A 25661-nucleotide genomic window follows, 5' to 3' on the forward strand; every position below is an offset into this window, starting at 1 on the left:
AATCTAAAGTGATATTCTAATTATGTTTATTTCAGTCATTATACTTGCATACAGTATTTATTTCTCATGGAGTTTGTGAGTTACTTGTGATTCGTAGTAAGTAGTGTGATTTAAGTAGTGTAAGTAGAATGATGTTCATTCAAAAGAAGAAATGTATTGATGTCTTAAGTATAGAAATACCAACGTATTGCCAGCATGCTAAATAATAACCACAAATTCATGTATTACTACACTCTTTTATTATATTTTTGAAAACAGATAACAATGAATGTGAAAGAGAGGAAACAGATTGTTCTCCTAATGCATCATGCTACAATATTTATGGGTCTTATGAATGCAAATGCAAAGAAGGATTTGTCAGTGTAAATGCTGAGAGACCTGGGAGGAACTGTGAAGGCAAGGTTTCAATATTTATTTTCATTTTATTCCAACTCTGCTATTCTTGTTGCCATGGAATTGTCACTTCAAATTTGTGGTCCCCATGCAAAGGGTTGCATACACTCTCGGAAGTTCTTGTTCGTGGAATGGACAAGGTCATTTGAACCTGTCCCTGAAAAAGGCCATTCTAACACCTGTACTTTCTTCACCTGGGTTTGGTTATCAATATTGAGATAGCCACAAATCTTTACTAATGAAGTACTGACTTTCAGATTCCTCCACTACTGATCACTAAGGGTGCCTTTAAACCTGATATGACTCTTCTTGGGAAGAAAAGTTGTGGGTGGCATTGGGAGACATTGGATATCATCCACAAGAACCCTTACTGAGAATCCTAAAACTTGAAATCTACACATCAGACTAAAACTGGGGAAGGCTGGATTAGAGAGGGATGTGCTCTTTTTTAGTGTCATCCCCGTTCCCAGGAAAATAAAATGTGGTTGCAGCTGGCTGATAAAGAAAACATTTCAGATGGTTGTAAAGCTGAAAATTATTTTATGTTGGTACTGTGATAAAATTGACATAGGAACTGAATGGTGTTGAGGGGGCTGCAGATGGATGGCAAGTCCATCTTCTAGCCAATCTTTCCTTCAGTGAAACAGGCTCCCAGTTTCTCTTGAGAAGGAAGAGGAGGAGGAAAAAGTGGGAGGTTAGGCTTTGTCTGAGTTTCAATGGGCTGGCCTGCTGAGCAACACTAGGCTTGCGTCCTGACACTTTTCATAACAAGAAACAAACTAAGAAAAGCAGAAGTTATATTGGATTCTTGTATTTATTCCCAACTTGGAAAAAGTTCAACTCATTCCTTTATTAAAAAAAAGATGTAAGCAAACGTAAGGCTAAAGTACATGTAATTATATGAATTAACAGGGTCAGTAGTCCTCTTCAAGAATGATATGCAGAGTTTCTAACATTATAACAATGCTACTGAAGTAATTCAATGGTAAATGATAAGTTCTCGAGTCCTCGGAGAGGGGCGGCATACAAATCCAATTAATAAAATAAAATATATTAAATATCTTATTGCTATAATATAAAATGCTGATTAAGTCTCCTTGAATGAAACTTAAATAGATTTCTTTTAAAAAACCCTCTAGTTCTTCATCCCTTTTAAGTAATCTTTTAGAAACATATAAAACATATCCCAGTGAATTGATTGGGTTTAAGAGCCGTGGTGGCACAGTGGTTAGAATGCAATATTGCAGGCTAATTCTACTCACTGAATGCTGCCAACAGTTCAGCAGTTTAATTCTCACCGGCTCAAGGTTGACTTAGACTTCCATCTTTCTGAGGTCAGTAAAATGTATTTATTTATTTATTTATTTATTCATTCATTCGTTCGTTCATTCATTCATTCATTCATTCATTCATTCATTCATTCATTCATTCATTCGATTTTTATGCCGCCCTTCTCCTTAGACTCAGGGCAGCTTACAACATGTTAGCAATAGCACTTTTGAACAGAGCCAGTCTATTGACCCCACAATACGGGTCCTCATTTTACCCACCTCGGAAGGATGGAAGGCTCAGTCAACCTTGAGCCGGTGATGAGATTTGAACCGCTGACCTTCAGATCTACAGTCAGCTTCAGTGGCCTGCAGAACAGCACTCTACCTGCTGCGCCACCCCAGCTCATGTAACTGTCCCTAAACTCTAAAGGGCACTAACTGAGGACCCAGATTGTTGGGGAAAACATGCTGACTTTGTTGACCACTTAGAGAGGGCTATAAGACACTTTGAAGCGTCATATAAATCTAAGTGCTATTGCTATTTCAAGTGATTTCTTTTTCTCATTGAATAGGGTGCTTTTATCTGCCTCACTTCAAATTTTATTTAGTCCACCTTGGAATGGCCTCTCATAAAGGCAGCCTGAAAGTTTACCATTATGTAACATTCTCAAAATTTGCTAGAAAAACACATTTCACTTGCAAGGTTGATCTGTGATCATTGAACAGGTGAAGATTCTTTTACAGTTGTCAGTAAAGCTCCCATTACTTTGAAAAATAGCTTAGGTTCATATTTGTAGAACAACATATAGTTGTAAACACACTCGTTTCTAAATGCATGAACTCTGAATAAATTGGGGGATTTGGAAAAGAAAATTATTTTTTGAAAGAAGAGAGGGTTTTTTGTTGATTTGCAGAATGGGCAGGTTTGAAGCTAAGACGGTGAGTATCCATTCTCTGTGTTGAGCTAGCTCAAGCTGAGCAATAGTTGGCTGACTAGGCACACTGGGAGCTGCAAGCCTACAAACTTGCTGATAATTCTATGCTGAAACCACTTTTGTTCTGCAGATGGGAAGAATAGAATAGAGGAGAGAGGGGGAGGTTTTGGAATGCATACAATTGGTTTCCAAACGGGAAGGCTTGTCAAAGGATAGATCTCAAAGTTGTATTTACTATAATTCTTTGTGGAGAAAAAGAATGGGTTGTATAATGCAATTTTCAATAACTTTTCTCTACTATATAGTACTTTCTTCCAACCTTAGTTCTGGAGATGAACGGTCAAAGGAATGGAGAAGCACAGCTTTACCCTTGACCTATCCGTATACTTCGGACCCCATGCCTTCATCTGCCAAAGATAATTTTTCCATTAGTAGCAGCAGAAGCTTAGAGAATACAACTGCCAATACTACAATTAATAGTAAAAATATAAATCAAACAACAAGCATTCATGATTTACCTCAGAACTCGCCCTTGATTAAGAGTTCTGCTGCTGTTTCAATTAAGGAGGCTGTTCAAGTACTGTGTGAGTTTGAAAAAATTGTCATCTCCATTAAGAAGGACTTTCTGCACCAGCAATCTATTCCAGAAAACTCCTTGTACCTAGGGAATCCTCGCTGCAATGTAACCTCCAGTAATTTTACTCATGTGATACTTCAGACAGACTGGAACGAATGCGAAACTGAAATACAAACTGTAAGTCTCTTACTCGAGTCTCAGTTAAATAAGTTCTAATTAAACATTAAGAATAGGTAAGCCTTCCAAGATATACCCATGTCTAGTCAACACTCCGTGAGCTGCATTAGCTGCCGATTGGTCTCCGAACGCAATTGAAAGTGCTGGTTATGACCTATAATACCCTACATGGCTTTACTTACAGGATCACCTGTTGCCTCATGTATCGCAGTGGCCGATTAGGTCCCACAGAGTTGGCCTTCTTGAGGTCCCGTCAGCTAGGCAATGCTGCCTGGTGGGACCTACAGGAAGACTCTTCTCTGTGGCGGCCCTGGCCCTCTGGAATCAACTCCCTCCAGGGATTCATACTGCCCCTATCCTCCTGGCCTTCCACAAGGCTTTAAAAACTCTTTTCTGCCAGCAGGCTTAGGGCTGTTGAGTGTTATGCCTAGCTCCGGCCAACAATTGGAATGTACATGGAATGAGCTTTAAAGCCCTTCATGGCATTGGACCAGAATACCTCCGGAACCGCTTTCTACTGCACGAATCCCAGCAGCCGATAAGGTCCCACAGAGTTGGCCTTCTCCGGGTCCCGTCAACTAAACAATGTCATTTGGCGAGCCCCAGGGGAAGAGCCTTCTCTGTGGCGGCCCCGGCCCTTTGGAATCAACTCCCCCCGGAGATTAGAATGGCCCCCACCCTCCTTGTCTTTTGCAAGTTACTCAAGACCCACCTATATCGCCAGGCATGGGGGAATTAAGACATCTCCCCCAGGCTTTCTTATATTTTATGTTTGGTATGTATGTGCTGTATGGTTTTTAAATTGTTGGGGTGTTTTATATAATTTTATTATTAGATTTGTTCCATTGTTATACTGTTTTTTATTACTGTTGTGAGCCGCCCCGAGTCTTTGGAGAGGGGCAGCATACAAATCTAATAAATTGAAAAATTGAATTGATTGAGTGTGGAGGATTGTTTTAATGTATTGGGGTTTTAGATTTGACTTTTAATTTCAATTTCTTATACGTTGTATTTTTGTACCTATTTTGTTGTGAGCCACCCTGAGTCTACGGAGAAGGGCGGCATAGAAATCTAATTAATTAAATAATGAAATGAAATAATTAATATAAAGTTTTTGGAATTAAGGATGAATAATAATAATAATAATAATAATAATAATAATTTATTAGATTTGTATGCCGCCCCTCTCTGAAGACTCTGAGAATACAGTATTACATGTCATTCTACTCTCTTAATAAGGCTTTTCTTAGAAAAAAGATGATAATAATGAAAAATTATGCATGCGCTATCCATAAAGACCGCATGGTAGGGGCAGGATTTGGGGCTTTGATTCACAGTTAAAATAAATTTTTACTGAAATGTATTTCTCATTCTTTTCTCTTACTGTAATCTAAGTCTTAATTTTTCCAAGGAACTTCTACATATTAGATTCCTCAGTTGAAATAAATTAATTATGAATAGATTAACTAAATGAATAGAATAAAATTCTTGTATAATCAACAGGTCCTGTATGGCTCTTCATTTTACTGTTTTGCTATATGTTGCTATCTTTTAAAATAAAAAATAAAATAAAATACAAATTCAATATATCTTTCTCTGTTGCCCTTCATTTACAGAATACCACACACACCATTGCAAGAACTGTTCTTCGAAATGATTATTCTTCAGATCTGATTATCCGTTACTTAAAGATTTCAAGTCAAATTCACTGTATCTTTCAGAATGATCTCTTAACATCATCTGGACATACTTCAGAAGGGTAAGTAACTTCTTAGGAAAGAGAACCAATTACATTATTTTCTATCAAATATAAAACATCAAATAATTGTTGCAGAAGTCCAAAATGCAGAATTTAAAGGATAATTTTGCAAAAGAGAGGATGATGTGCAGAGTTGACTTTCATTTTAGACACTGTATCAAAATACAGGTAACTCAACTACATTTTTTATCTTTTCATGTGCTACTTACATTTAATGTCGGTTGGCGGGACCTCGGGAAAGAGCCTTCTCTGTGACGGCTCCAACCCAGTGGAATCAACTGCCCCCAGAGATTCGCATCATCTCCTCCTTACCGTTTTTCTGGAAAGCTGCTAAAACCTGGCTTTTCTGCAGGCCTGGAATTAAGATTGAATGTTAGGATGTATGGTTTTTTTTTAAAGATATATGTTATTTTAGTAATGTTTTTTTTACTGGTTTTACTTGTATTTATAATCCATTGTTAGCCGCTCAGAGTCAGTTTTGGAGTGAGCGGCATATATGTCGGCTGGCAGGACCCAGGGGAAGAGCCTTCTCTGTGGCGGCCCCAACCCTCTGGAACCAGCTCCCCCCAGAGATTAGGACTGTCCCCACCCTCCTTGCCTTTTGTAAACTTCTTAAAACCCACCTCTGCTGTCAGGCATGGCGGAACTGAGACATCTCCCCTTGCCTATGCAGTTTCATGTATGGTATGTTTGTATGTATGCTTTTTTATATAATGGGGTTTTTAGGCTTTTAATGTAAAATTGTTATTTTAGACTTTTATATTAGATTTGTTATTATATATTGTTTTGTCAATGCTGTGAGCCTCCCCAGGTCTGTGGAGAGGGGTGGCATACAAATCTAATAAATACAAATACAAATATAAATGCAACAAATAAATAAATTATGTCTGGAAGTAGCAATAGGGAGAAATTACAGACTTAGGGTTATATCCAAGTCTTTGGAGAGGGGCGGCATAGAAATCCAATAAAAACATTTTCAATTACAAAAAGAACCATGGTGGCACAGTGATTAGAATGCAGTACTGCAAGCTAGTTCTGCTGACTGCCAACTGCCGATTGCCTGCAATTCAGTTGTTCGAGTCTCACCAGGCTCAAGGGTGACTCAGCCTTCCATCCTTCCAAGATCAGTAAAATGAGGATTCAGATTGTTGGAAGTAATATGCTGAACTAATTAGAGAGGGCTGTAAAGCACTAAGAAGCAGTATATAAGTCTAAGTGCTATTGCTATTTGCAAGACAGAGTAAAATTTACTTATATGAAATATTTCAGGTTTCATTAATATTTGCAGTCAAATTATTCTTTCTAAGAAATTTCCCCTTAGAAAGGAGTAAAAATTGTAAGGCAGTCCTCATAAAGTAATGTGAAATAGAGTTTTAGAAAACTAAAAGCTTTTAATTTGTTGACATTGATATGGTAATCAAATTCTAATGATGTTTGATTTTAATTATTCACACTCCATTAATATTTATGCAACTGTCTTTAATTTTTTTTTTGTAGACACTGCACAAGTAAAAAGTGGCATCCTTTCTATTCCTTTGGCTGAAAACTGAAGCCACTTAATTGTTTTGTGAAAATAATACTGTTACTGTGCAGAGACAGGACATACCCATATGTTTCAGAGTATAAGAGGCTCTAGAGCAGTGATGGCGAACCTATGGCACGGGTGCCACAGATGGCATGTGGAGCCATTTCTGCTGGCATCCAAGCTGTTGCCCTTACTCAGCTCCAACGTGTATGTTTGTGCTGGCCAGCTGATTTTTGGCTCGCAGGGGCTCTGGGAGGGCATTTTCAGCTTCCAGAGAGCCTCCAGGGGGCTGGGGGAGAATGTTTTTACCCTTCCTTGGGAAGAGCAGACTAGCCTACTGGGCCTACCAGAAGTTTGGGAACAGGCCTTTTCCGGCCTCCAGAGGGCCTTCAGAGAGCCTCCAGTGGGCGGGGTTTTTTTTGCCTTCCCCAGGCATTGAATTATGGGTATGGGCACTCGTGCATGTGTGATAACACTCACTCATGCTCTTTCGGAACCCGAGGAAAAAAAGGTTCACCATCATTACTCTAGAGCAGTGATGGCGAACCTATGACACGCGTGTCAGCACTGACACGCATAGCCATTTTCAGTGACACGCGGGGAGCTTTAGGGCAGCGGTCCCCAAACTACGGCCCGCTGAGGCCATTTACCCGGCCCCCGGCAACGTACAAGATTTTACTATAAGCTCCCGAATCTCCCCTCCACTCTGCTGCTGAGCGTCTGGCGGCGGCAAGGAAGAAAGCCAGGGGGTGGGGAGGAAAGCACCCTATGGCAGAGCAGCAGCAGTTCCTCTCCCTGAAGGCGAGAAAGACCGCTTTCCTCCCCGCCCCCTGGCTTTCCTCCTCCTCCTCCTCCTCCAGACGCTCAGCTGCAGACCGTCTTGGTCCCTCCAGTGCCGCTTTTTTGCTTCTTCGCCACCCCGCGGGAAGCCTGGAAGCCCTGCAAGAGCGGCTGGAGGGGGCCATAAGCAAGCCATCAGGACCCCCGTGCACTAACTTGTTGACGGCCATGCCGACTCGGATCGCGTGGAGGGGAGCTCTTCTCCCGCCAAGCGACGGCGAGGCCCTCCCAATGCTTGCCCGCCCAGGCCCCGCACTTGGAGCCGGGGCGACGGGCCTAGCCTCAGCTTACTTGGCCCCGGCGCGGCCGAAGCGTGGGACGGAGTAGGCAGCGGCTGCTTCAGGCCCGCCCCCGAGCTGAGCTTCCTTTGGCTTCCTTCGAGGCAAAGTTGCAAAGCTCACCTGCTGCCTCGAAGGAAGCCAAAGTAAACTCAGCTCAATGAGGATCGGCTGTTGGTCTCTTCAAGCTGCTGCCGCCCACTGCGGAGATCCCTTCGCCCGAACAGAGGCGGCGGCGGCAGGTTCAAGGGACCAACAGCCGGTCCTTTTCGGGGCTGCGTTGTTGCAGCGTCTGAGGCCGCCGCCGCCTCCGCCTCTAGGCGAAGGGATCTCCGCAGTGGGCGACAGTGGCATCTTTAAGGGACCAACAGCCGGTCCTTTTCGGGGCTGCGTTGTTGCAGCCTCCGAGGCCGCCCACTGAGGAGATCCCTTCGCCTGGAGGCGGAGGCAGTGGCGGCCTCAGATGCTGCAACAACGCAGCCCCGAAAAGGACCGGCTGTTGGTCCCTTGAACCTGCCGCCGCCGCCTCTGTTCGGGCGAAGGGATCTCCGCAGTGGGCGGCAGCAGCTTGAAGAGACCAACAGCCGATCTTCATTGAGCTGAGCTTCCTTTGGCTTCCTTCGAGGCAGCAGGTGAGCTTTACAGCTTTGCCTCGAAGGAAGCCAAAGGAAGCTCAGCTCGGGGGCGGGCCTGAAGCAGCCGCCGCCTACTCCGCCCCGCGCTTCGGCTGCACTGGGCAGCTCTAGCGGGTGCGGGGCAGCAGGGCAAGCCACGAAGGTGGCGCAGCCAAACTTGTGTCGAGCGGGAGGGCACTGAGTAGTAGCCGTGGGGCGGCAGTGGGGTGGTTGGCTGCAAGGTACCGGCGGCGGCTGTATGTGTTGCAGGCCGTCGTACATTGCTGCGCTGGGCATGGGGCTGGCACCTCCGTCCCAGCCCAGTCAGTGGGCCAGTGCCAGCAATGTACTGCGACCCGATGTCAGTGCCACCGTCTTGGAGCTCCTGCTTGCAGCCGATTGCCCCGCGGCGTGTTACAGGGCAGAAAAAAAAGAAGAGAGGAAGGAAGAGAGAAGAGAGAGAGAGAGAGAAAGCAAGAGAGAGGGAGAGAAAACAGAAGTGAGGGGGAGGGAATGTGAGAGAGAAAAATGAGAAAATGATGGAGGGAAAGAACGAGGGAGAGGGAAACAAAACAAATGAGAAAGAAGGGAAAAAAAGGGAGAGGGAATAGAGAAGTGGAAAGGAGGGAAGGGGGAGGGAAAGAAGGAGAAATGGAGGGAAAAGGAAGGAAGGAAAGGAAGAAGGAAGGAAGAAGAAATGGAGGGAACAAGGAAGGAAGAATGAAATGAATGGAGGGGCGGAGGAAGGAAGGAAGAGATAAATATAAAGGGAGAGAGGGAGAGGGAGAGGGAGGGGAAGAAGGGAAGGAAGGAAAAGAGAGAAAGAGAAAAAAGTGGAAGGAAGAGAGAAGGAAAGAAAGTAAGAGAGAGAGTGAGAGAGAGCAAGAAAGAAAGAGTGAGAGAGGAGAGAGGAAGGAAGAGAGTGAGAGTGTTTTTTTCTCAAGGTGACACACCGCCCGAGTTATGCTCGGTTTTTTGGCGAATTTTGACACACCAAGCTCAAAAGGTTGCCCATCACTGCTCTAGAGTATAAGACGCACATTAGTTTTTGGGGAGGAAAACAAAAATAAATCTTCTTCTGGTTACCAGCATCCATCAGTACATCCAGCTGGTGTTCTTGCAACAAACGACAAACCGCCTGGTCATCTTCAGTATGTTATCACAGCCTCATAGAATAGAATAGAATAGAATTTTATTGGCCAAGTGTGATTGTACACACAAGGAATTTGTCTTGGGGCATATGCTCTCAGTGTACATAAAATAAAATACAGATTTATCAAGAATCATGTGGTACAACACTTAATGATTGTCATAGGGGTCAAATAAGCAATGAAGAAACAATCAATATTAATAAAAATCTTAGGATACAAGCAACAAGTTAGTCATACAGTCCTAAGTGGGAGGACAAGCAGCTGATTGGCAGTAGGAATGTCCTCCCAGAATACCGCCAACCAATATTCCCTCTAATTTTTTTTCGGTGTGGGCGGAAAAGTATAGTGTCTGAGCGGCAGTCCCCTTGGGACTGGGTGGCATAGAAGTCTAAATAAATCAATAAATCAATAAATCAATAAATCAATAAATCAATCAATCAATCAATCAATCAATCAATCAATCAATCTCCCTTCTTTTTTATTAAAAGAAATTAATAATAAAACAAAACCAAAATCTATTACTATTAAAACTAAAACAACCAGCAAAACCAAAAACATAACTATTAATAAAAACAGGTGAGGGCTGGGTTTTTCCCCTCTGTTATTATTTAAGTGCTTTTACCATATGCTTTAAATCAAGAGTCACTTCTCTCTCTGTTTCTCTCTCTTTCCTTTCATTCTCTGCCTCAATCACTTTCTCATTTCTCTTTTTTTCTCCCCTTTTTTCTATAATTTCTCTCTCTCATCCTTCCACTCTTCTCTCTCTCTCTCTCTCTTTCTTCCTCTCTCTCACTCCCTTCCTCTCTTCTTTCTCTCTCTTTCTCTCTCTCTCTCTTGCTTTCTTTCTTTCTCTTTCTCTGTCTTTCTCCCCCCTCTTTCTCTCTCTCTCTTTTTCTCACTTTCTGTCTCCCTCTCTCCTTTCTATCTTGCTCTGTTTGTTGCTCTCTCTCTCTCGTTCTCTTTCTCTCTCTGGTTTTCTTTCTCTCTCTCTTGCTTTCTCTCTCTCTCACTCTTGCTCTCGTTTTCTTTCTCTCTCTCTTTCTCTCTCTCTTGTTTTCTTTCTCTCTCTCTCTTGCTTGCTTTCTCTCTCACACACACTTTCTCTCTCTTGTTCTCTCTCTCTCTTGCTATCTCTCTTTCTCCCCCTCTTTCTCTCTCTCTCTCTTTCTCATTTTATCTCTCTCTTGCTCTGTCTGTTGCTCTCTCTCTCTCTTGTTCTCTCTTTCTCTCTCTTCCTTTCTTCTCTGCGGAGGCCAGCAAAGGTTTTTCTTAGTTTGAATGTTCCAGGTGGGCTGGCAGGGGGATGGGGAGCGCGTGCGCACACACGCCCAACATTCAAACTAACCTTCGCTGGCCTCCGCTGTGAGAAGAACGCATGCCCCACCTCTCCTGCAGCCCCTTTGTTGACAGCCAGGACGAAAGCGCTCTCAGCGAAGGGACTGCGAGAGGGGTGGGGTGGGCATTCCCAAAGTGTTCGGAGTGGCTAGCGGCCAGATCAGGAGGACGAAAAGCCACAGCTGCCACCGGCGCTGCAGCCACCGCTGCAGGAGGAGCTGCGCCCCAAAGCAGGAAGTGGGGGAGGAGAAAGAGGGGCAGATCGGGCGGGCAGGTGGGGGGCAGCAGCGAGAAGCCAGGGGTGCGAGGGGGACGGAGGCGCTGGCGGGGGGCAGCCACAGCTCCTTGCGCGGCCTTGGAAAAGGGTGTGCGGGAGGGTGTGCGGGTGGGGTGGGGTTTGGGTGCGTGGTCACACGGCCGCGCACCTTAGAGGGTACATTGCCGCCAACCAGCTATTCCAGGCTGCGAAGATTACCACAGCCCATTGCCACCTCTGTGTGTCGTGTTTTTGGTCTCCTCACATTGTGTTTTCAACCTCTGCTTGCTTTGTTTTTGGTCTCTATGCGTCACATTTTTGACCACTTCTGGATGGAGATCTTTGCCACAGCCACCTGAAACCGGATGAAAATGTGAGCTCAGAGGTCAAAAATGGGGCATGTGGAGGCCGAAAACATGCCGTGTGGAGGCTGGAAACATGACACACAAAGGTGGCAATGTGCTGTGGCAATCCCCACAGCCTGGAATGGATCTAAAATGAGACATGCAGAGCCAAAACATGACACACGAAGGCTGAAAAAGGCTGGCAGGTGGGTAGGTATTGTTTCAGCAACATTCGTTGTATAAGATACACAGACATTTCTGTCCACTTTTAGGGGGGAAGTGTGTCTTATACTCTGAAAAATACGGTAGTTTTTTAAAAAAAATAGTCTACCAATGTTAACAATGCCTCATTGTCTTTCAGAATTTATACAATTTTTGAAGATTTACATGGATCTGGACACTTCTTAACAGAAATGCGATTGTTAGTTGGCAATTCTCCAATTCCACAAAATTTCAGCATCTCTGGCAGTGATAATATAGTGATTGAAGTGGGAGTTCAAGCAAGAAGCAAAAAACTCAAAGCAGTTGTCAGCCAATGTTGGGCAACCCCAACCAGTAACTCAATGGATCCTCACTCATATCATTTTATATATGGCGGGTATGGTTTACGGAATGTATTAAGATGTTATTGCAACCTTGTGAATAATAAACACAATAATTTATAGAATGGTATCAATTTTATAATCTTAAAGTTGAAATACCAGCAATGTAAATCTACTTTTTTGTAATTGTGACATTTCAATTTATTAGTTAATTCAAGCCATTATTTCTTAGCTTCAACCTCTTACCTGCTAGGTATATTTGTTTTGATTCATCTACCTGGTTATGGACATTATTTAGATATTTTAAAAATGGGGAAACATTTCACAATAAATGCATTCTGAATTTTTGATTTCTGATTTTAGTGCTTGAGCTGTTCCATCATTCAACATAGATAATTTTAGCAATCAAATTGAAGACATGAAGAAGTAGGGCTAGGGTAGGAATGAAATGAAAGTAGATGAGAAAAACCATTCCTTTTTCTAACATACACATCTGAAGACTTTCAGTGAATTAAATGCAGGTATATGTTATACCAGCGACCAGGTTTATTTTTACAAACTTCACTATTGTGAGAAGTTGGCAGAGGTAGCAGCAAGGGAATTTTATATATGTGTTGGTGGAGGAGAGTATCTGTCAGGAAATAGATGACAGGTGGCCAAGGGCTGAATGCTTGAGTTGAAGTATCTCAACTTGGGGAGATGCTTGTTGGTTACTTCTGCAATAAGAAGGAGAGGGAGAATAATGGCTTCAGTCTCCAGTGGGCAATTATATATTTTATGAAGTATGCTCAAAGAAGGTCATGATGCTACTATCCATTTATTTATTTGAATTTATATAAGTCACTTATTGATGCATATCCTTCCTGGATGTCATCAGATCTCTATGAAACAGAAAATATTTATAGACTAGTGAAATAGTTTACTATCTTTACTAGAACTATCAGCCACATAATAGCTGCAAATGCAGCAGCATTACTTTGATATTCTCCTTTTGGAAAATTGCTACATTTTTGTCTGATTATAAATAGAATTGTAAATACATACAAATCAAATTCTATGCTTCTTTAAATGTTTAATTGAGCTTTTTTTTTCAGCTGTCCAATTCCAAATAGAAACACCACCATGATTGCAAATGGGGTATCCAACCGAGCCCGGTTTAAGCTGAAAGTTTTTTCATTTGTCAATAGTTCAATGGTTTACTTACATTGCAAAATCCAAATTTGTGTTGAACTTCCTAAAAGCACTTGCAGAACGGTAAGGGATTTTGCTCAGTTGGAAAATAAATGATTTTAAATGAGACAGAACTATTGTTTTATCTGTTCCCAGAATATGGTACTTCACAAACTGAAACAAAATAGTACAGAGCTCAGAGATAAACTTAATTCATAATTTTCTTCAACTAAAACTGGAAATGAAATAATTATAATGTATGTTGTTCACTTTTATTTCCATTTTGGTGCTTATCTACATCAGAATCTTAATGATCTTACAATAAGATCATCTTAACATTCTAATGTAAATAAGCTTCCATCTCCAACAGAAATTCTGTTCAACAACACAGAAATTCTGGTCAGCAACAAATCTTCTTACATATAAATGCTTAAAAATGTTAAAAGTGCTATAAATACTTTGAATGCTGTCACTGAAGCAAAGAGAGGGCTGTGGTTTTTTGCTGACTTCTATGGGAATATATAGTATCTATAGAGAATTTAGCATTTTTGGTTGTAACCTAAGTCTGTTACTGCAAAGAGATTTATAGGTAGAAAAGGATCATGAATATTATTCCTTTTAATGTTAGGAAGCATAGGATGTCTCAGAGATGTAAGTCACCTCAAAGTTGGAGTTATTATATCCTATGATACACTAGACCCCCCCCCCCAATTATCTCTAAGAGTGCCTTCTCAGTTATAACTTGATAACTTATATATATGATCTGACTATATCGCAATAGTGTTTTTAAAGGTTCTGTAGGAGATTTATTATTTAGTAGTCATAATGCATAGCAAATTTATTCTGAAAATAATGATTTCATAAGTGTTTCATTTTTGCAGAATTGCCAGGGTTTCCGTTTTTGGAAATCAGGTGAAATTATTGCTACACCCAAAACAACTTGGGGTCCTCTTCGGAAATTCAGTGATAAACCACTAGGTAAGTCAGGGCTCCAGGATGAAGTCACCAGGTAAATGGTTTAATGTTGAAAGAGAGTGCAGAATTATTGAAAATGAACACCCTGTGAATGGAACTATACAAGGGAAGACAGAATATTTCTACTACAAAGCTCAGCATAGGAATGAGCAAATCTGACAGGCTTAGTTCTTAATGCCTCATCATTGGGAATGCATTATGTTTGGGATATGGGTAATTTGGTGTGTTTCCATTTCTTCAAACTTTTGCATTTGGTTAGCTGAATATAATAACTACTCTAAAAGTTTCCATTAAAATGTTTAAATATCTTGCACATTTCTCAGAACTCTACATTGTCTTTATGATTTTGTGTATATGCAATTTTTCTAAATGATTTTCCATACTGATTTTTTAAACATAATGTTTATGTATGTAGGACTTTTAGTCCAGATTTCTGCCTAGGATTTATGTCTGTTGTTACTGATGAGGTGCATTGTAAAATTAAAATTACAAATTTCAGTTGCTTACTGTTTAATTTGATGTGTTGGCTAAATATCTGAAAGTAAATAAATGCACATTCAAATGTGGACTAAATGAATGTCTTCCCCAATCCCAAGTGTGTGTGTGTATGGGTGGGTGGGTGTCACACACATCACCAAGTGAGGTTTGATACTAATAACACAAGGGTATCACTTTCTCCTTGCTCAAGCTCTCTGATGAGAGGCATCTAGTAGCTAGAATTCATAACTACAATTTGAGAACCTGTGACATTGGGTCATCGTTTCACAGAGATTTCCTTACCAGATTCCTCAGTGCCTTCAATAATGGCAGAGCTTCATTGTACTGCTTCCCTGGAAAAGCTCTTAAAAATCAATGTATTGTTTCCCTGGAAAACTTGTTAAAAATTCAGGGAGATATTCAGAGATGTATCTGCCTTGAAAGTAACCTGTGTTGTATTGTATAGCACAGTCAAATATCAGGAGTTGACCACAAAAAATGTTTTATGACACTTTGAATTATTATATCATAAAATGTTTACAATCATTTTTAAAAATCATAAACTCTTTATAAAATTTGCCAAGTGTCAATTCTATGGGGATTTTTGATTCTGGGTTTTGGATATATTCTGAAGTTAGCCCACTTTAGATACCTTGTTTGAAAAATGATTGCATTGTGCTTCACTATTTCAACCAGTTAAAAGTTACACACAGACAAACAAGAGTTTTAGTAGTATATACTGTAGGTGTGGTGTGCCACACTGTTCTTAATGAATGTTCTCTCATTTTTCTGCTATCTAAAATCATGGCAGAACTGAATACAGCTTCAACAATAAGCATTTATCACAATACAGCAAAATACAGTAGTCATATTCTTCTTCAACATCCTACAGAGAGATAATTATATGCAAGGAATATTTTACTTCTAGGCATTCACCCCCAGTCAACCTCTTGTGATGCTACCTGTCCTCTATCAATCTCAGGGTTAAGATTAGAGTTTCTTTTCTCCATTCCATTCCATTGTGTCTGATTCTCAGAAACTGCCTGGAGAAGTCCCTACAGTTTTTCAGAAGTAGTCTTCCATTTCCTCTACCCTAGGGCTGAGCAAAAATGGCTAGTCCAAGTTCAGATGGTTTTATGCCTAAACAGGATTAGAAATCATGGTCTCCTGGTTTCTGCCTGATTCCTTAGCCTTAGCCACCATATCAAACTGGCTCTCAAAGCTAATCTAACTTGACATAAAACAGCTCATAATGTAACTTGTCATTGTTTGAGTACAGCTTGGCAAATACAGCTTCATTGACCATAACAAGAAGAAAACAGATTATTTCTACAAAATGAGATTGATTAAGACTGCAATTTTCTCTGCATCATTTATCATTCTAAATTAAAAATAAACTACAGTTATCTAAACTCTACCAATTACAGTAAATACTTTGTAATGAGTTTATTTCCATGCATATGACTGCACTCCTGCTGTGAGGCAGTATTATAATGATCTGATCAAATTTTATATAATAAAATTTGATTTATAGCAGTGTAATTTTTTTCAATTTCTTTTGCTTCAGCTGAAGAGGAAAAAACTGGTTTGGGAGTAGGCTATATCATACTCATTGTTATTGGCGTACTTGGTCTTGCACTGGGAATAGCAGGAGTTTTGGTCTGCCGATACAAACATAAGTCTGGGACCTATGACATCAAAAGGAGGACTGAGTTTTTTAATTACCAAGCCTTCCATGATTGAAATACATGTAAGTTTTGCTAATTAGTGAATTATGTAGTTTTCTCAAGAGCTAAGCCCCCACCCACAAATCCACTGAAGTTACTATTTAGAAGCTTATAACTCCTATTAAATGGCTGAGGAGGGTCTTTCTTTTGCTTTGCAGTTGATTAGAGCCCACGGTCCTGGCTTTATTTTTTTAGTCTAAATAACAAGTGCAGGAAATCAGGAGTCCATGCAGTTCAAACGAATATACATCTATTGTATGCTAATGTTCTCTACATAAATCTGATCTACTAACAGTCGAGGCAAATTGGCGGTAGATAAAAGTCAATGGAATTCAAGGTGGGCTGAACTTAGGTCTCTTGTGGGTGTGAAGGGACTCATTACTGATGACACATTTGGCCCCTCCCTCAGAATTAGCCTGGTCGTCTACGTTAACCTAATAGTGATAGCATAATTAGATTGAATGACGATAAGTGGGCTGCAAATATGATGCCCTAATCACTGATCAAATGCACTCCTTATTTTCTCTTGGCATTCTAGCTGGAATTTTTCTATAGATATACCGGTCCATGAAATGCTGGAGGTGAAAGACATAACCAAAGCAGCTGATACTCAGATTATCTGAGAACATCTTATCACATTTATATTGCTATTGCAAACCGTTTGCATCATTTCAAGAGGGAAGAACGTTTAACAGTGATTTTGTAATTGGATTTATTTTTGCTCGGCCTCTCAGTTCCACAATTAATATCACTTGCTTTTAAAAAGGTAGAAAACCTTTAGCCATGTAAGAAAGTAATCCAAGCAATTGCATAAATTCTCGGTGTGCGTATATGTGTATTCTGCGACTGTACTACCATTGTTTTGAAGCAGGGGCCTAAATTTTAGAGAATATAAATGAAATATGCTGGAAGTTTGTGAAAAGAAGGATTCCAAAGCTGATCATATATTTCCAAATAAGATCTGCAAAACCGACTTAACATAGGATTAAAAGTAATGAAGAGATTCTGCTTTTTTTTTGCCATTCCAGGAGAAAAATCAAACATGTTCTTTGATAAGAACCTTTCTTATATTTGGCGTAATTTTAACAAACTGGATGGATCATACAATACAAAGTATCTCTTTCTTAAAACTCATGTCTCTATGATGTTGCTTCTGCAGATCTCTAAGTCTTACAATACCTTCAGTCCAATATTCAACTTCACACATCTATTTGGCAGAAAACTTATTCCTTCAATTTCTGTTTGGATAGTTAGCATGGAAGCCCTTAAAGTGTACTTTGAAATGAAGGGGAGAAAGAAAAATGAGAGAGACAAAGAAAGGAAGAGAAAGAAACAAACCAGAAAAACACTAATATAAATCAATTGTAATATAATAAAACTCGGACCTTCAATTATTTTGGATGTTTTCTGAATCTACACAATTTACTAGAATTTTGCTATGAGCAGCTTTTTTTTTTTTTTTTTAATTTACACTGCTTAATACTGCAGTAATTGTAGTAAGTATAATTACTGCTGTAAAATAGATTGATTTGGACAGACTAAGAGCTAAAAGTAAATACAGAAACTTTGCTGTGGTGATTTTAGAAACTGCTGTATTTGGGGCATGTTTATTATAAATCTTCATCCCCAAGAATGCTATTTGTCTTATGAACATATAGGAAAGAGGAACTATTTTTATAGCTATTGTTTTTTACTTTCTACATCATTAACTAAAATTAAGTGAATGTTACTGCTATTAAATGGATGTTATCGCTATTGTAGGTGATTTGTGAAGTGGGTAGAGCTGAAAGAGAAACTGAACAATTTGCTTTCAATAAATGCCAAATAAAACCTCAGTCTTCAATTAGATATTCAAAGCTTATACAGTATACTTACCTTTATGTCTGCCGCTTTAATAAACACATTTTGTAAATTTATTTGCAGTCTTTTATTTTAAATATTACTCAGTTATTCAAACTTGAGAGATTCTTTTATACCAAATGGGATTTTAGAATCTTTTAATTCAAATTTAAACCTTAAGATGATACTCTCCTTTATGAAAGCTTGTAAGTATTATTTTAATCTAAATATTATTTTATTAATTTAAAAACAAATTACCCATAACAATAAGAAAATTATAATACAAGAAAAAAATCTCTTTGGTGAGAAAAGAAAACCAGCTACATAGCCAACTTTAAAAACTTACAAAGCCTTATGCCACTGGATAAAGGCCAAATGTACCAATCACCGTTGCAAAAAAGGTGGAAAAGCTGATAAACTCAAACTCCTCCTGAGCCTTCTATAATTTAATAAATGCCAATTTTTCATTAGAACAACAATCCTGTGAGGTAGATTGGGCTGAGAGACTGTGATACATTATGTGCTCTAGCACTGTCAAAAACATACATTTATTTTTTACTGGTGTGGGTTAGGTAAAAGATGAGTATGAAAAGAGTATCATTATTCTTTTTTCAACTTTCCATTTAAAAAAAATGTTCCAAGCAATTAGCAATCAAGAGTTATATATTTCAAAGAAATGTATATTTCTTGTGCTATCACTCAAACTCCCTCTATTAATGCTACTTTTTGTCTCACTTAATATCTTTGGGGGCGGGGGGTTGGTTGAAGGGGGGCTTTCTTGCTTCCTAAATATGTTTCTTGTATAAATTGCCCCAGATGTACATTTTAATCTTGTTTGGACCCTAAACATTCATTTATATGATTTCTGACTTTTGTATCCAATATTAAATAGCAATAGCACATAGAGTTAGATACCACTCTCAAAGTGGTTTACAAAGTCAGCATATTGCCCACAACAATCTGGATCCTCATTTTACTAACCTTGGAAGGATGGAAGGCTGAGTCAACTTTGAAGTATGAAGATTTAATCCAACAGATCAATTTTTGAATTGTGCTATGAAATACGGGTATTCCTTGTTTATTGAACACAGTTGAGACCAGCAAGGTGGTTTCTAAATGAAGCTATAGCTAAGTGAAATCCTTAAAATCTTACTTCAGCTTTCTTTTGCTTTACAGAAATGTAAAGGTCATAAATGCAAGAATTGGTCACAAAGTTATATTTCCATCATTGTCATAATCATGAATTGTTGTTACATGAAGCACAAGATATATAAGGAATGTCTATTCCCAGAGGTGGATTGCTCCTCGTTCAGATTGGTTCTTTAAAACCAGTAGCAAGAATTTCTCCCCGCTCACTGAACTGGGAATAATCACCGATTGCCCACATTCTGAACTTGCCCCAATGGTAGCATCTTGCTTTTTGCTTCTGCGCATGTGCAGAAGCTTGGTTTTTGGCACTGCGCATGTGCGTATGTGCGCCCACATTACACAGGAGGAAGTGAACCAGCAACAAGGTAGGTTAGAACCCACCGCTGTCTACATATCTACAATTAAAAGACGCATACCAAAAAGACAAAAAGGAATATGGTTTTCTGGTGGGGAGGGGTGAATTGGACAGGACACTATTAAAAATGATGAAAAATTAATCGGTAAAATATATAAATTTTTGATCCGTTATGAGACAGAAGTGGAAATTGTAAAAGAGAATATGATAAGCTGGGGAATGAATTTTGGCTATACAATTGAACTAGAAAAATGGGAAAAAATATGGATTAACAATTGGCAGATGACAAGATCGACCGCATTCAAGGAAAACCAATTAAAAATGTTCTACAGGTGGCACCTATCGCCAGAAAGACTTGCAAAAATGTTCCCAAAAACCTCTCCAATATGTTGGAAGTGTAAAAAAGAAAGAGGCACGTTCTACCACCAATGGTGGACATGCACACAGGCAAAAAAGTTTTGGAATAAAATAACAAATTGGTTAAAAGAAATAGCAAATGAAGAAATTGAAAAAAAACCCAGAATTATATTTATTGGGTATTTTTAATAAAAAAATAGAAAAAGAAGTAAGATATCTAGTTATACATATACTAACAGCTGCCAGAATAGTATATGCCCATCAGTGGAAAACAGATAAAATACTGGAAGAAAACATAATAATTAAACAAATACTAGACTGTGTGGAGATGGACAGGATTAGAGGGAAAAGAAGAATCAGATTACTACAAAACATGGGCAAAATTTTATGATTGCCTAAAAGAAATAAATAAATAAAAATTTATGCAAAGCAACACGTCAAATAAAAGAATTCAAAAATTAATATTATGTAAAAGAAGTGTAATTCTCTGATCAAATATCCAACAAAAAAAGTGGGGAAACTTTCATTTCCGAAATGTTGTATATATATGTTTTTATGTATGTTTTTTTCCTTTGTCTTGTATGTCACATTTGTAAAATAAATAAATAAAAAGAACCCACCCCTGTCTATAACAGAATCACATGTTCTGTTACTCTGTGGTACAATAAAATAGGCTCGAATTAAAGGCCAGCGATACACAGAAAGTTTGTTTCACAAGAGAAAAATGTGCAGTTGTACAGAGTCCAATTTCTTTCACAACATACAAAAGCTTTGTATTTATAATGTTTTGTATACCTAAAATATTTTGCTTACTGGAAAAAGTTTGCAATTGCTTGAGCTGAAAATATATATTTTTGTAAAAGATGGAAAGGAGTAGCTAATCCAACACAATGCCTCCAATACATCACATACAGTGATAAAAATGTGTTTGGTTTTACTGGAATAAATACAATGAACAAGTGAATAATAATAATATAACTATCATTATTAGTAAAAGACATGGAGTAAATCCAGGGTGCTCCATGGATACTAAGAAGTGTTCTAGACCAGTGTTTCCCAACCTTGGCAACTTGAAGATATTTGGACAACAACAGAGTTTTATAATAAAAAGTGTAAAATCTCAAGCAAAGTGACCAACAGAAGTAGTGGTTTAATAAAATAAGATGCATTTATTTGATTACATGTAGGTTATTTTTCAGCTGTAGCATTGACATCAAAATTAGAAGGGACAATGACACTAGTAAACTCAAGAGCTCCAGCTTTTGGGGCTTATGGACACATTTAGAACTTGAGGACCATCTTATGGTCTCACACCATGGTTAGTATGGACAGTCACAGTGCTCATTGATATGGTGCCTTGCCCCACTTCTACCACCTTAACTTACCATTTACAGCCACCCCCCACCCCCAGGCAGTAAAGTAGAGCTCTTAAACCCTGAACTACTGCCAGGTAAATAGAAGGCCAGAAGCAGTTTAAGAAACCACGATGCTTGCAGCTGGTGTTTTACTATGTAAGGTGTAGTTTCCCAGTCTTGGGAATCAAGAGATGTTCCTGCAGTTGCTGTGTTGAGAACTCAAATTTTCTACAAAAATTACATAAATAGTAAATGAATCTTAAGAATTTCAATATTCCACTTGCTTTCAATGCAGTGTTGCATTACAGATTGGGGGAGGGATGTTCCATCCAATTTTTAATAGTAGGCTGGCTGGGGAATTCTGAGAGTTGAAGTCCAAATATCTTCAAGTTGCCAAGGTTGGGAAACACTGGTCTGGACCATGAAAAAAATGACATTTTTAGTCAAACAACAGGCAAGTGTGAAAGACCATGTTGACACCTGCAGGAAATCCCAACAGCCAATACAAATATTAAATGAAATTTCATTTTAATTGATATTCTATAGTTGGCTGTGAATGCCTGACCTTATAGCCATAAATTGGACAACTTGCCATCAATAGTTCTTAAAATTGATTTACAATTAAGATCACCATGGATTGCCCCCACTTGTGAAGCCTAGTTGGAGATTTTGGATGGTGCTGCACCCCACTCCTTACCTAAGTATGCCAGAGGGCCACATACTAGTGCAAAATGTATTTGCCTCATCTTTAAAACTTTGTGAAGATTAATTAATTCCGTCCGAGAGGAAGCCGCGGGCAAGGGGGTGCCAGGTGAAAGCCGTGAAAAAAATAAGAGCTACCAGGGGTGGATTGAGCATATGTGATCTAAACATGAGGGTGTATTTACCAGTATAAAGGGTGCGATGCAGGTGTCATAAAAAGCTAGTAATGAGGGATGGTTCCGGGCCATCGAAGTGAACCTAAAAGAGTAACCAGTGGTCTCATAAAAGGCACTGTGGGAGGAGTTACAATACATGGACGTGAAAAACGGGACTGCCATGCTTTACGCTGAAGGATAGAGGATTTCTCGGGAGGGACTAGATCATGGGATGGTTGGAACAGGATATTCGTGAGTAATTATGAATAACGAGTCACGTCCCCAGACGTACCATGCATGGAACAACCCAGAATATGAGGCAGACAGGAGGGTATGCTGTTTAAACCAATATGTCTTAGTAATCATTAATATAGAATACTAGTTAGAAATGAAACTGAGTCCTCATTTAATAACTGTTGGGATCCCTTTTATAGATGGCTAAAAAAAAGAGAGAATAATACGCTGCAATAATGAAATGATCTGTATAAATTTGACCAGACACAAATCCAGTATATATTTCCTTTTTTCTTTTTTTAATAGTAATAAGAGATATTAGATATATAATTATGGAATGTTTATTTTTATTTTCAAAATCTCTATACTTTGATTAATTCAACGCTTGCATTTACCTATCTACACGACCAATCCGATCCAAGGTAATGAGCTAATATATTAGAAATTACAGTAGTTCATGTTTTCAACACAGCTTCACCGTACACTCGCCCACCCCTTTATCTTCTTTCTCTCTTTTCTTTCCTTTGTCTTCTTACTTTCCCTTCCTCCTTCCTCTCCTATCTATTCTCTATCTTTTTCTATCCCCCTTCTTATAAGTCTATATGTTTATCAACATACTTTTATATTTAGATTATATAAGATTCAACTGTTATCTGTTTTGATTATTCCTTTTATGTTTTGTATATTTGTAAATAATTTTTTTTAAAATTAATATAGAATACTGGCTTATATGCATTGGGCAAATCGTCAATGTGGATTATACATACTAACATATCGTACTAATCATTATTATATCATACTGGCGGCATACAAATCCAATAAATAAAAAATAAATAAATAAATAAAATAAACATTATTATTAATGGCACAGACCTACAGAGGATAAACTTGTTAATTTATCTTTCTGTTAGTTTATTTTTTATTTTCTGGGTTAAGGTCTGCAATTTTTTGTTAGGGTATTAAATGATGGTTTTCATTTTACATTATTAGATGTCATTTCAATCTACATGAGAAGCAAAATGCACATTGATCTCCACTGTTTGTCTAATGGAATTGCTGAACATATTCCATTGCATTCAATTCAGGTTTCCTCACTATTTGCACAAAATTTCACAATCAGAGCAGGAGGCAACCAGGAATTGGCATAAACTAGCATAAGGGGGGCATTTGCATGGGTATGCCTGGTGCACCTATTGTGGCCCTATTTGGACAGAGAATCACTTCTCACAGTCACTCATTCCTGTATCACCTCGAGATTCGACTACTGCAATGCTCTCTATATGAGACTGCAAATTGTGCAAAATGCAGCTGCGTGAGCTATTGTGGGGCTTCCAAGATCTGCCCACATTTCAGCATCACTCCATGAGCTGCATTGGTTGCCAATTGGTCTCCGGGCACAATTCAAAGTGCTGGTTATGACCTACAAAGCTCTACATGGCTTAGGACCAGATTACCTATGGGACTGTCTTCTGCCTCATCCATCCCAGCGGCCGGTTAGGTCCCACAGAGTCGGCCTTCTCCAGGTTCCATCAGCCAGACAATGTCATCTGGCAGGACCAGGGAAAGAGCCTCTTTGGTGGCCCCAGTTCTTTGGAACGTACTCCTTCTGGAGATACGTACCTCCTCCTTCCTCCTGGTCTTTCGCAAAGCTCTGAAGACCTATCTCTACTGGCAGGCATGGGGGCCGTGAGAGATGAGATTGACTCCGGCCGATGCTGTGAGTGATTGGATTGGATGAATGTGGACGACTGTGTCGGGATAGATTGGGGTTTTTTTTAAAGAAATTTTGTTAGTTTTGTAGTATTTTTTAAAATTAGATTTCTACACATTGTATTGTATTTACAGTGTTCCCTCGATTTTCATGGGGGATGCATTCCGAGACCGCCTGCGAAAATCGAATTTCCGCGAAGTAGAGATGCGGAAGTAAATACACTATTTTTGGCTATGAACAGTATCCCAAGCCTTCCCTTAACACTTTAAACCCCTAAACTACAATTTCCCATTCCATTAGCAACCATTTAGATTGTTACTCACCATGTTTATTTATTAAAGTTTATTTTAAAAAATGTTTTTTAAAGGCAGACGAAAGTTTGGCAATGACATATGACGTCATCGGGCGGGAAAAACCGTGGTATAGGGGAAAAAACCGCAAAGTATTTTTTAATTAATATTTTTGAAAAACCGTGGTATAGACTTTCCGCGAAGTTCGAACCCGCAAAAATCGAGGGAACACTGTATTATGTTGCATGCTGCCCTGAGTTGGTTGAGAAGAGCTAAACAAACAAATAAATAGAGATGCTTCAATACTGACCTCAGTACAATGGCAGCTTGGACAGGAACATTGGCAAAGTTTGACTTCTGGAGTAGATTCAGAAGACTCAGAACTGATGGGCTATTCTGAAGCTGTATATATTTATTACCACTGTTGCGCAGGCCCTTTTTTTAAAGGGGTATGGAGTCCCAGGAGAATTGATATAGCCACTTGGTAAGAATAGTTCATACCAGGAAGGAGCTCCTTCAGAATGATCAAGCTTTGTGAATTTCATGCGGTAGGATGAGCCTTTCATATCTTTCAATACCCTTACTCCAATTTTGGCAATAATTTATGAGAACCAAGAAATTTTGGCAAGTAACACATAGAGGTTTTTACGGCAATATGAAGAGCTTCAGTGAACCGAATTGCATTGCTTCTTTGTCTTGGCAAATACAACCAAGTACTTCCTGCCTTGCAAGTCTCTTAAGCAAAGCAAGAGAGGCTGCTCAAATTGAACCTACCAGCTTTTAATGTCCAAGGTACAATATAATGTCAACAGAAGGATTGTTTGCCAAAAGTTCTGGGAGAATTGTCAATGTGGTGACTAAACATACCAGCATAATCCTAATCAGATAAGCAGAAATTTCAGTGTAAATTTATTTACATTGTTTATCTCTGCAAATATCATCATAAGTGGTAGATAATCAGATGGAACTTGAAACATTTATTGAAAACTAGTTTAATGGATTGATTAAAGATTCTATTTTCCTCTATTTCTGTAAGATTGGTTTATAGCAGGCAACAGTATTTTGGCTACCATGTGGGTAATATCTGAATATTACAGCTAGTGACATAATAGTAGGATGCATAGTACCCTGTGTGCAAGAAATACAAAAATAATATATAGGAGGTAAA

General features: G+C 39.2%; 1 protein-coding gene across 1 annotated transcript in view; it reads left to right on the forward strand.

The window, feature by feature from the left end:
* Window positions 1-18260, forward strand: part of UMODL1 (uromodulin like 1) — a 46590-nt gene extending 28330 nt beyond the window's left edge. The window contains exons 16-23 of the mRNA XM_070750453.1: window positions 259-396; window positions 2905-3353; window positions 4970-5112; window positions 11817-12053; window positions 13092-13251; window positions 14049-14168; window positions 16195-16369; window positions 16885-18260. Of these exons, the coding sequence (XP_070606554.1) occupies window positions 259-396; window positions 2905-3353; window positions 4970-5112; window positions 11817-12053; window positions 13092-13251; window positions 14049-14168; window positions 16195-16362 (1415 nt within the window). The 3' untranslated portion in view covers window positions 16363-16369; window positions 16885-18260. The remainder of the gene's footprint in view (window positions 1-258; window positions 397-2904; window positions 3354-4969; window positions 5113-11816; window positions 12054-13091; window positions 13252-14048; window positions 14169-16194; window positions 16370-16884) is intronic.
* Window positions 18261-25661: the final 7401 nt, after the last annotated feature.

Source organism: Erythrolamprus reginae, chromosome 4 (genome assembly GCF_031021105.1).
Source record: "Erythrolamprus reginae isolate rEryReg1 chromosome 4, rEryReg1.hap1, whole genome shotgun sequence".
Classification (NCBI taxonomy): domain Eukaryota; kingdom Metazoa; phylum Chordata; class Lepidosauria; order Squamata; family Dipsadidae; genus Erythrolamprus; species Erythrolamprus reginae.